Source organism: Palaemon carinicauda, chromosome 9, assembly GCF_036898095.1.
Source record: "Palaemon carinicauda isolate YSFRI2023 chromosome 9, ASM3689809v2, whole genome shotgun sequence".
NCBI lineage: Eukaryota > Metazoa > Arthropoda > Malacostraca > Decapoda > Palaemonidae > Palaemon > Palaemon carinicauda.
The window spans coordinates 104,978,017-104,990,561 of NC_090733.1; the positions used below are offsets into that span (position 1 = coordinate 104,978,017).

A 12,545-nucleotide genomic window follows, 5' to 3' on the forward strand; every position below is an offset into this window, starting at 1 on the left:
ATTATATATTATATTCTTGGCTAGTCTAGTCTGTAATGAGATTGGTTCACATCTTAACTTTCACATTGTGCTTGAATACTATTGTAATAATGTATAATTAGGAGGGGGCTGGCATTTTGTTTATCACTCCAACGTGAGGTAGATAGATGATACTTACATGATTTTATCTAGATGCAGGCCGATATGTGCCCACCCTCCTACACTTAAGTGTCTTGCGATAGGTTTGACATTTTTAATTCTTCCATATTCTTCTGATATGGGAGAATTGGGTAGAGCTATGTGTTATGTTAAATCTTTCTATTTTAAAACTGGATAGTCATGCCCATCCTCGTACACAGTGGGGGTTGATGTAAGATAGACTGACTAGTTAGGTACTGCCTAGAGTGCATCTTGTGTACTGCATTATGGCATCACCCTCTAAGGTAACCCTAATGATGAAGTCGATAAGTATAAATCTAGAGAAGTTGAGGTATGTTAGGCAGATTAAGCTACAAAGTAAAGAAAAGTCACTGGGGCAAAAACGAAGTAAAAGAGATTGTGACATTTTCTTCAAAATAAACTAAGCCTTATATTCAAAGGAATTTATTCATTCAAAATAAATCAAAACCTATAAAGTACAAAGATTTTATACAATTCAGAAACTACAGTACAGTACTTTTAAAGGCCTAAGCATTTTAAATAACTATGATGATATACGCTATTACATAAACAAACGATATCATCGTTCAAGAAAACCCAATGATTCAGTATATCCATACTAATTGAGCCTCATACTTGATGACGGCACAACAAGACAATTAGCTTTTTGAAAAAAAAAAAAAAGAAAAAAAAAAATAGTCATTAGCAAGCACTTCATTATAGTAATGCTAGATTACCACGAATCTTAAATGTATATCATCATCCAACTAGACTTGACCAAAACAATGTAACAATCTAAAAATGGTAAAGTAAATATAATGGAGGGTTTTCTTCATTCTAACATAAAGTACTTCATCATCAACATTCTTGCGCCAGTAAAAGCTGGACAAGGTAGGGCTACATGCTTTTCCATTGCAATGATAAAATTGCAGATATCCTTAAAATCTGATACAGTAAGTTCTTGTCCTTTACCTATTTTTGAAATAACTCCTGCATACTTAGACTGTGCTTTATTAAATTCATCTACCGTCAACCAAAATTTCCTGAGAACAGGAACTTCACATAGTCTATTAATTTTGGCATACTGAATATTGCATGTCATACATACAGGTCGAGAGTCTAATGGAACACTGAGGTCTGAACACTTGACACATTTCATTTTTATTTCATTTGGAAGTTTAGCTAATACAGGCCAATCATCCTTACAGGCCTGACAAGAGCACTGTATTCCACGAGCCTCTAACAATTGTTTTCTCAATGGCAGAGTCAAATGTTCATATCCTTCAGAATACATGAGTGTTACTTCCGAGCCCTTGGGAATGGACCTGACCGATCGCACCACTCTCACAGGACCAATGTTGTAATGAGCAGCATTAGAATTGCAAGCATGTCTTATCAAGCATACTGAGGGAAATAAAGAGGACCCAACACCCTGATTATCTGTCTTGTTGGTTTGTGTATATATCTGAAAATAAAGGACTTTTTAAAATTAACCTGAAAAAACTTTGAAAAAGAAAGCAAGTCTATATGAAATTAAGCGAAGAACAAAACAAATATTAAATTCACTTATAAAACAACATATTAATAAAATACAATATACTGAGGGAAACTACTACTCAAGAACATTAACAACATAGGTAAACCTTAATGTAAGACCAGTTAATGGGATTGAATTTGGGGCTTCTACAGAATAAAGTGACATAATTACTTCTGCATTCCTAGTGCACTGTGATGGATGCACAAGTTATCCATGATTTTACTTCCATCTCCAATAGGAAGATTCTTTATGATAAAAGGAAACAACATACAGTACAGTCAAGCCTCTCGAAACGGAAGAATCTGCTTACAGAATTTTCACTGCGAAACGAGATGAAGAATTTTATGACTCGCATCACGAAAAATGTTTCCGACAACGAATGGAGGTACGGTGCGAGAGTCCTACCGTGTCCGAGACTGATTTTAAAATTTGTGTGCCCCCAGCCCGTAAACTTGCTACCATCCTCCTGTGCTCCCATTGGTTATTTCCCTACTCAGACGCTAGTTACCACCATAAGATCCTGCTCTCATATTGTTCAGCTTCTACTGTACAGTATCCCATCATGCATCTATGCATTATTGTTCCTGTCTTTTCGTTTCAGCAGCGGTGTGGAAAAATTAATACTGCAAATTATTTTTAACTTTTTCATTACAGTATATTATATTTGTAGTAGAATATTAAGCTGTTATATTTTGGTCCTTCGACCTTATCTAATTACATTATTTTTTTGCAGCACGCCCTACTCGCAGTAGGGTTTGAAGTGGAAACTAAAGTTGGAGACAATAGAAGTACTGTACTGCTGGCAGGTTGCTGACACAAGACTAAATACTCAAAGACTCTGACTAAATCCCAAAACCTGCTGGTATACCACAACCTGCGGTTAAGGGAAGAGACAGAAAAACCCTAGGGTGGTCATGTCTGAATAAAATTCAGGGCACGACCACTAGGATTGTAGCCTGAAGCTACACTCAGAGGGAAAGAGAGATTACCCGTAAATCTCCATGGAGACGTGTAATGTTTCATATAATTCTAGGAGGTATCAGTCTCCAAATGAATTGAAAAACAATACACGAGGGTAACCGGGGAAATGTCTGAACGTATAATAAAACGCCTGGGTTAGGGTTCCTAGGCGAGTCGAGATCTTGGTTACCTAACTCACAGAAACTCTAACTATACGATCGACATGGAAAAGGAAATTATGCACATTATCAATATCTTTACAAGTATAATTTGCCTAAATAGCTATATAATTAAAATAATTAATTAATGCTATTAAAAACTGGAAAGTCGTTCTACTAACTAAATAACACATGCCTAACGAATGACATCGCCCATGGCGCCTCCAGTAACAGGCCTAGCTCCTAGGCCCAATAAATTACTCTAATTTCACTGTGAAACAGGAGCTAAAATATACTCATAGTAAAGACTCGATACTCACCTTTCCAGAGGCAGAAGAAGATGGAGAAAGCATAATTATAATCCTTGCAAAACAATCGAAAAAGTTAGATCAACAGGGAATACCACCGAGCGAAATCGCTACAAAATAAAGAATGTCCGCCATCTTGGGAATGGCGCTCTTGTCATACTCAATAGTAGTACGAGAACGGGATTAACCTTGATACGGCTCCCCTTCTATTATGCCACACCCCCCTCGAAGCGTAAACGCTATTAGGGGTGCAGATTGCTATGTGGCGTGTCAAGAATACGTCCTCTTAAATTATGTGATATCCTTGAGAGAAAATTTAAGGATATTTGCACCAGGAGTTATAATTCTGGATACCTAAAGGTAAAATTCTCTGGGAATATCACAGTAGTACATATACCCCTTAGGAAGCTACTTTAAGGAACCTTCCATCAGGACGACATGGCTTGAGCCCAAAAATTTCTTTACAGCTTGTACCCACATCAATTATGGAACCACCAGCTAAAAGAAGAAAGTAAAAGGCTAGTTTTAAATTTAATGTTATAGAGTACAAACAGCATAGGCATTGATCAATCGTGCTGCCGCTAGAATGTTTGATGTGACGGAAGATGGTGTGAGATTGGAGAAAGAGAGAGGATAACCTGAATCATGATGGATTCTTAATGAAAAATTAAAATTATGCCAATCTAAATTCTATTAATATTGCCATTAATGCTACCAGTAAAATTATCAAAAGGTTAGAGAAAAAGAAAGATAAAGGTTACTGAGAATGTAACATAAAAGCTCCATGTTTACATCTTATATCGATAAAAGTTGATTCCATTACTGATATGAAATATTTCCTCAAACAGGCTATTTATCATGAACTTATGCCAATAATGTACAAGGTAAATATCATTTGGTTGCCTTTATTAACAATTATCGGTGTGATTTTCATATTGGTTGTATAAGACAAACCCTGATTTTCAAGGCTGAATATAAAAAATTTTAAGTAATATGATATTTTGATTATAAAATAAATTTTTGAATATACTTACCCGGTGAATATATAATAGCTGACGTCTCCGGCGGCTCGACAGAAAAACACAAAAACTCGCGAGCGATCGCTATGAAGGTTGCGGGTGTGCCCACCAGCGCCAACTATCGGCCAGATACCGCATATACATGTAAACAGCTCCAGTTCTTCTCATCCCGCTGGGTCTCTATCGGGGAGGAAGGGGGGGCCTTTAATTTATATATTCACCGGGTAAGTATATTCAAAAATTTATTTTATAATCAAAATATCATTTTTAAATATTTAACTTAGCCGGTGAATATATAATAGCTGATTCACACCCATGGTGGTGGGTAGAGACCAGAATTAATAAAGTTTACAGCGTATATGCTTAGAGTTTTTGACAGTTATATCATAACAAAACCCAAATATATATAGGTACCTGGTAAGGAAGTTGACTTAGACGATTACTCTGCCTTGTTAGTCTGTCTTCCTCACGAAGCCCAGCCATCCTCTTAGGATGCTGAAAGACTCCCAGGAGCTGAAGTATCAAGGGCTGCAACCCATACAACAGGACCTCATCAAACCCCTAATCTGGGCGCTCTCAAGAAATGACATTTGACCACCCGCCAAATCAACCAGGATGCGAAAGGCTTCTTAGCCTTCCGTACAACCCACAAACAAGATTAAAAACATTTCAAGAGACAGATTAAAAGGATATTGGAATTAAGGGAATGTAGTGGTAGAACCCTCACCCACTACTGCACTCGCTGCAACGAATGGACCCAGTGTGTAGCAGTCCTCGTAAAGAGTCTGGACATCTTTTAAGTAAAATGACGCGAATACCGACTTGCTTCTCCAAAAGGTCGCGTCCATAATACTTTGCAGAGATTTATTTTGCTTAAAGGCCACGGAAGTTGCTATAGCTCTTACTTCGTGCGTCTTAACCTTAAGCAAGCATCGGTCTTTTTCATTCAAGTGAGAATGAGCCTCTTGGATTAAAAATCTGATAAAATATGACAAAGCATTCTTTGACATAGGTAATGATGGTTTCTTAACTGAGCACCATAAGGCCTCAGATCCACCTCGTAAGGACTTAGTACGAGCTAAGTAGAACTTAAGAGCTCTAACTGGACACAGCACTCTTTCAAGTTCGTTGCCTACGATCTCTGACAGGCAAGGTATATCAAAAGACTTAGGCCAAGGACGAGAAGGCAGTTCATTTTTGGCCAGGAAACCAAGTTGAAGTGAACATGTGGCTTTCTCTGTAGAAAAGCCGATGTTCTTACTGAAGGCATGAATTTCACTGACCCTTTTAGCCGAAGCCAAGCACACTAGGAAAAGCGTCTTGAGGGTGAGATCCTTCAGGGAGGCTGAATGTAATGGCTCAAACCTGTCTGACATGAGGAACCTTAGGACCACGTCTAAGTTCCATCCAGGAGTTGCCATACGACGTTCCTTAGAGGTCTCGAAAGACTTAAGGAGATCTTGGAGATCTTTATTGTTGGAAAGATCTAAGCCTCTATGTCGAAAGACCGAAGCCAACATGCTCCTGTAGCCCTTAATAGTGGGAGCTGAGAGGGAGCGAACATTTCTCAGATGTAAAAGAAAATCTGCGATTTGGGCTACAGAGGTACTGGAAGAGGACACAGATGCTGACTTGCACCAGTCTCGAAAGACTTCCCACTTCGACTGGTATACTCTGATGGTAGAAGCTCTCCTAGCTCTCGCAATCGCACTGGCTGCCTCCTTCGAAAAGCCTCGAGCTCTTGAGAGTCTTTCGATAGTCTGAAGGCAGTCAGACGAAGCGCGGGGAGGCTTTGATGAACATTCTTTACGTGGGGCTGACGTAAGAGATCTACCCTTAGAGGAAGACTTCTTGGAATGTCTACCAGCCATTGAAGTACCTCGGTGAACCACTCTCTCGCGGGCCAGAGGGGAGCAACCAACGTCAACCTTGTCCCTTCGTGAGAGGCGAACTTCTGCAGTACCTTGTTGACTATCTTGAATGGTGGGAATGCATATAAGTCCAGATGAGACCAATCCAGTAGAAACGCGTCTATGTGGATCGCCTCTGGATCTGGGACTGGTGAGCAATAGATCGGTAACCTTTTGGTCAACGAGGTGGCAAAGAGGTCTATGGTGGGTTGACCCCAAGTCGCCCAAAGACTCTTGCACACGTCCTTGTGGAGGGTCCATTCCGTGGGTATCACCTGACCCCTCCGACTGAGACAGTCTGCCAAGACGTTCAAGTCCCCCTGGATGAATCTCGTCAACAGGGAGATGCCTCGATTTCTTGACCATATGAGAAGGTCCCTTGCGATCTCGTACAGCGTGTGGGAGTGTGTGCCTCCTTGCTTGGAGATGTACGCCAAAGCTGTGGTGTTGTCTGAGTTGACCTCTACCACTTTGTTTCGAAGAATGCTTTCGAATTTCATCAAGGCCAAGTGAACTGCTAACAACTTGCCGTTGATGTGCATGCTCTTCTGACTTGAGGTCCACAGACCCGAGCATTCCCGACCGTCCAGGGTCGCACCCCAACCCAAATCCGACGCGTCTGAGAACAACACGTGGTTTGGGTTCTTGACTGCTAGGGATAGTCCCTCTCTCAGACTGATATTGCTGTCCCACCAGTTCAGGCATGCCTTTACTGGTTCGGAGACTGGGATTGATACCGTCTCTAAAGTCTTGCCCTTGTTCCAGTGAGAGGCTAGATGGAACTGGAGAGGCCGAAGGTGTAGTCTCCCTAGCGAGACAAACTGCTCCAGGGATGAGAGAGTCCCTACGAGACTCATCCAACTCCTGACTGAACAACGTTCTCTTTTCAGCATTAGTTGGACTTTGAGCAGGGCTTGTTCTATCGGGTGGCAGACGGAAAAGCCCAAAAAACTGGACTGCGAATCTCCATCCCCAAATATAGAATAGTCTGGGATGGGATCAGTTGGGACTTTTCTAAGTTGACCAAAAGTCCCAACTCCTTGGCCAGACCCAACGTCCAATGTAGATCCTGCAGACAGCGATGACTGGACGATGCTCTGAGAAGCCAGTCGTCCAAGTACAGGGAGGCTCGGATTCCCGATAGATGGAGGAATTTTGCCACATTCCTCATGAGCCTCGTAAACACGAGAGGAGCAGGACTGAGGCCAAAGCACAGGGCTCGAAACTGGTACACCACATTCCTGTAAACAAACCTCAGAAACGGTTGGGAATCCGGGTGTATAGGAATGTGGAAGTACGCATCTCGTAGGTCGAGAGAGACCATCCAGTCTCCCTCTCTGACCGCTGCTAAGACGGACTTCGTGGTCTCCATCGTGAATTTTGTTTTTGTAACAAAAACGTTGAGCGCACTGACGTCTAGCACCGGCCTCCAACCTCCTGTATGCTTTGGGACTAGGAAGAGACGGTTGTAAAACCCCGGTGATTGAAGGTCCGAGACTTTCACCACCGCTCCCTTCTCTAGCAACAGAGACACTTCTTGATTTAGGGCTTGTCTCTCTGACTCCTCTCGGTACCTGGGAGAGAGGTGTATGGGAGTTGTTACTAGAGGAGGTTTGCGTACAAACGGTATTTTGTACCCCTCTCTGAGCAACAGAACAGACTCTTTGTCTGCACCCCTCTTCTCCCAGGCCTGCCAGAAGCTCTTCAATCTGGCACCTACCGCTGTCTAAGGCTGTGGGCAGTCAGACTCTGCCACGGGAGGACTTGGCTCCTCTCTTCTTACCTCTCTTTCCCTCGGCACGAGAGCCTCCCCTGCTGGGAGCTCTGCCACGAAAGGGCGGGATAAATCTAGACGCAGGAGTCTCGATCCTGGGTCTCACAGCAAAGGATGAAGAAGGAGCCCCTTTGCGAGCAGAGGACGCCATCAGATCATGGGTGTCCTTCTGCACAAGCGAAGCAGCTATATCCTTAACCAGCTGTTGTGGAAACAAGGCCGCTGATAAGGGAGCAAAGAGCAGTTCCGATCTCTGACAGGGAGTAACTCCTGCCGAAAGGAAAGAGCAAAGGGTTTCTCTCTTCTTTAAGACTCCCGACGTAAAGGTGGAGGCGAGCTCATTGGAGCCATCGCGGATGGCTTTGTCCATACAGGACATGATAAGTAAGGAAACATCTTGGTCGGCAGACGAGATCTTCCTACTTAATGCTCCTAATGACCAGTCAAGAAAGTTAAACACTTCAAAGGCCCTGTATACGCCTTTAAGTAGATGGTCAAGGTCCGAGGAGGACCAACAAATCTTCGAGCGTCTCATGGCCAGGCGACGGGGAGAGTCTACGAGGCTTGAGAAGTCACCCTGGGCAGAGGCAGGGACTCCCAAGCCGAGAACTTCTCCCGTGTCATACCAGACGCTCGATCTAGAAGCAAGCTTAGAAGGTGGGAAGGCAAAGGCCGTCTTCCCCAAACTCCTCCTGGTATCCAACCAGTCGCCTAGAAGACGTAAAGCCCTCTTAGAAGAGCGAGAAAGCACTAGCTTAGTAAAGGCTGGCTTGGTAGCAGCTAAGCCTAGAGCAAACTCAGACGGAGGCGAACGAGGAGCAACAGCAACAAAGTGATCTGGAAAAAGATCCTTGAAAATCATCATGATCTTCCTAAAATCCATCGAAGGAGGAACAGCCTTAGGTTCATCTACATCTGAAGGATTATCATCAGGATGAGGATCAGCAACATCCTCATCTGAAGGAGCTTCGTCCGACAACTGATGAGTCTCAAGCAAGGGAGAGACCTGCCTTGGTGGCAATGCTTGACAAGCAGAGTCCACACTCACCGGAGCATCAGTAGCAGTCCAGGACGCTACGTCATGTAACTGCTTAACAGACTGACTAGCAACAACAACAGGAGCGGGAGGACGCTCGACGTCAACTCGAGACTGCCTTGACTGCCTAGACTGAGCAGTCAAAACAACTCTTGACTGCGGTGCTTGACGCTCAACGTCAAAACAAGTCAACTTCGCTGGTTGGCGAACGTCCTGAACGTCAACACGAGCATGCGGCAGCGGCTGAACGTCCACAAGTGGCTGAAAGTCAACACGGGACTGCATCGAGTGAGGCTCTACAAAACGTGACTGACGTGACTTTGTAACGTCAACGTCAACAGGACGAGCAAAGGCTCGTTTGGGCGGCTGACGGCCAGGATCTCGATCAGCTAAGCGGCGAGGATCATCGTGAACCTGCTCAGCAGAATAGTCCTCCATAAGAGAGGCAAGCTTATTCTGCATGTCTTGCAGTACAACCCATTTAGGATCAACGGGAATGGGTGCGGTAAGAGACGAGGGTAACGTCTGTGACTGCAAAACATTGCCTACACTAAGACTCTCGGAGCCTGTGTTACGCTTCTGTTTAGGCGGCGAGCAGTCTTCCGATGACTGCACAGGGTCAGAGCTGTCCCAATGGCTACAACCAGGATGCTGGACCTGTCCTGAAGGGACTGACTTTCGCTTTAAGGGTCTCGAAACCTTGCTCCACGTTTTCTTACGCGATAAGCCTTCGGATGACGAGGAGAAAACCGTCTCGCTCGTCTTATGGTAGGGGCGGTCTTGACGAGACACGCCTGAAACCATAGAGGGAACGTCTGTTCGTTGGTTAAAGCCTTTCGAACCCATAAGTCCTACGACATTACTTCTCCCTGGGGCATGGGAGCTTGCAAGAGGTCTCGGACTAGGCGAACGACAGGCACGAACAGACGAACCCTCTGTCGCAACACTGATAACACTTTGCGCACTAATCACTTTCTCCCCACGATTTTCTAATGTGGCACTCTGACATTTTAACTCTTTTACATCCGCCATGAGTTGATTACGGTCCGTAGCTAACGACTCAACTCTCTCGCCCAAAGCTTGAATGGCACGTAACATATCCCGCATTGATGGTTCCTGAGTGCTAGTAGAGGGTTCAGGCACAACTACTACTGGGGAAGGATTAGGTTCAGGGGCATGGGAGGAGGAAAATTCTAACGATCTAGAGGAACTTCTCCTCACCCTATCTCTCTCTAGCTTACGAGAATACTTGTCAAACTCAAGCCAATCGAATTCCGAAAGGCCCACGCACTCATCACACCGATCTCCTAATTGACAGGTTTTACCCCGACAATTAGAACACACAGTATGTGGGTCGAGAGAGGCCTTTGGAAGACGCTTATTACAATCCCTAGCATTACATTTACGAAATCTAGGAATTGGAGAAGGGTCAGCCATTTTGAAAAGTCAAAGAAAGTCCAAAAACAATCCAAAGTCATCAACAATTAAATCTATCCAAAAAAGAGTTCAAGAGTTTAAGTTGAAGATAAAACACCTGCACTGCGAAAGCTCAAACCAAAAAGAAGTACTTCACCAAGACTGTTGAAAAACTCCAGGTTAACAGCGAGTAATGGAATCAACTTGTCGATCAGACCGACAGAGAAGAACTGGAGCTGTTTACATGTATATGCGGTATCTGGCCGATAGTTGGCGCTGGTGGGCACACCCGCAACCTTCATAGCGATCGCTCGCGAGTTTTTGTGTTTTTCTGTCGAGCCGCCGGAGACGTCAGCTATTATATATTCACCGGCTAAGTTAAATATTTAAAATTTTATTTTTCCTAACATACTTACCGAGAACTACTTTCTTAGGAGTCACTGGTGATCTCCTCTCCATCGACCAGAGTTTTGAGTATGTTACCCTCCCCACTCCGCGCTCTAAGTAGCCTTACCCCCGGCATCAAGGAATGTGCCCCGAGGGTAGGATCAAGGTAGGTCGCTTGCTTGCTGGGTCACCTTCCTCATTAAGTTCTATTGAATTAGCATAATGCTAGCAAGGGAAGAGAGGCACTCGGGGAAGGAAGGGAGGGCCATTACCCGAAAGTAGTTCTCGGTAAGTATGTTAGGAAAAATAAAAATTACTTAAAATTTTTGATTTGTTCCAACACAAATACTTACCTCGAACTACTTTCTTAGGAGACTTACACTTTAGGAGGAGGGAGTGCTATTCTGACCCAAGAAGCCTCTGGATAACGGGACCTACTAGAGAGCGGAAGCGAGGGTAACTACACAAAAATTCACGTTAGTGTCTAAGTACTCACCCTTTGAAAAATTTCTTTTGACGTTCCTTCTCGAAGCGTAGCCGTGAAGAATGTGTTATTTTTCTGGGAACAGACGGTACTCCCCGAAGAGGCAAGTAAGCAACTGGGTAGGAGGTAGGAAACCGCACTTGTGCCTACCGGTCGCTAGTCTTGAATGCGCCTGGGGTTTTACCGTTACACCGCTTGGAGGGCGGCGATGACTGTTCCAATGGAGAACCCGTCCAAGGATTTTCTTGAGTAGTCCTTGAGGTAGTGGGCAGTAAAGGTTGACTGGTTCGACCAAGTACCTGCTCGCAGGATTTGCCCTACTGCCATGTTTTTCTCAAAGGCTAAGGAGGTGCTCAGGCCCCTGATGTCATGAGGCCGGGGAGTGCCTGGCACTGCCATGCCATCCTCCTTGTAGGTTCTGGCGATAACCTGTCTCAACCAGAAGGAGATGGTGTTTTTGGAAACTTGTTTCTTATTAATACCTGTGGAAACGAAGAGGCTCTTGATGCCTGGTCGGAGATGCGCTGTCCTTTCCAGGTATTTCCTAATTGTTCGCACTGGGCACAATTTTAAGTCTTCAGCATTGCCTGTCTTACGGATGGCAGGAATTGAGAAACCTTCAAACCTCGGGTCCCAGACTGCTGGGTTCTGAGTCTTGGCCACAAAAGAAGGCACGAACTTGAAGGATACTTCTTTCCACCCCTTTGAATGAGAGACGTCGTATGACAGTCCATGGATCTCTCCCACTCTCTTAGCGGACGCTAAGGCCAGCAAGAAGACGGCCTTGAGGGTGAGATCTTTGTCTACGATATCCTTCAAGGGTTCAAAGGGGGGACGACACAGCATCTTCAGGACCTTGGCTAAGTCCCACTGGGGCACCATCCTCGCCTGAGGGGGGCAAGACTGCTCGAAGCTTTTGACAAGCATCGCTATGTGTCTCGAGGCCCCCAGGTCAATGCCCTTCAGGAGGAAGACTTGGCCTAAAGCAGCTCGAACCCCTTTTATGGCTGGAATTGACATTCCTACTTTGTCCCTAAGAAACACCAGAAAATCTGCTATGTCTGGGACAGAGGCCTTAAGAGGTCTAATGTGCCTCTCAGAGCACCACTTCGTGAAGGAGGCCCATTTTGCCTGGTATATCGCGGCTGACGACTTTCTCAGGTATAGAGACATTCTCTTAGCCGTGGAGGGAGAATAACCTTCCTTCTTCAGGAGCCGCTGGATAGTCTCCAGGCGTGAAGACGAAGGGAGAGTGGGTTGTCGTGGAGCTTGAGAAAGTGAGGCTGGTGCAGAATGAATGAATGATTTAAAGTTTTCAGGCATCCTGACATCTAAGCTTATTGACGCCGGTAACATTTAATTTATGTATACAAAAATGAAAAAATAAACTAAAAATTAAATAGTATTCAATTAAAATC

The 12,545-nt window shown here is 44.3% G+C and overlaps 1 protein-coding gene across 3 annotated transcripts in view; it reads right to left on the bottom strand.

Annotated features, from left to right (window-relative positions):
• Window positions 1-566: 566 nt before the first annotated feature.
• The window catches only part of LOC137647036 (SET and MYND domain-containing protein 4-like), a 157,591-nt gene continuing 145,612 nt past the window's right edge, over window positions 567-12,545 (bottom strand). For all 3 annotated transcript variants that reach the window (XM_068380173.1, XM_068380170.1, XM_068380172.1), the window contains exon 5: window positions 567-1,603. In XM_068380173.1, the coding sequence (XP_068236274.1) occupies window positions 971-1,603 (633 nt within the window). In that variant the 3' untranslated portion in view covers window positions 567-970. The remainder of the gene's footprint in view (window positions 1,604-12,545) is intronic.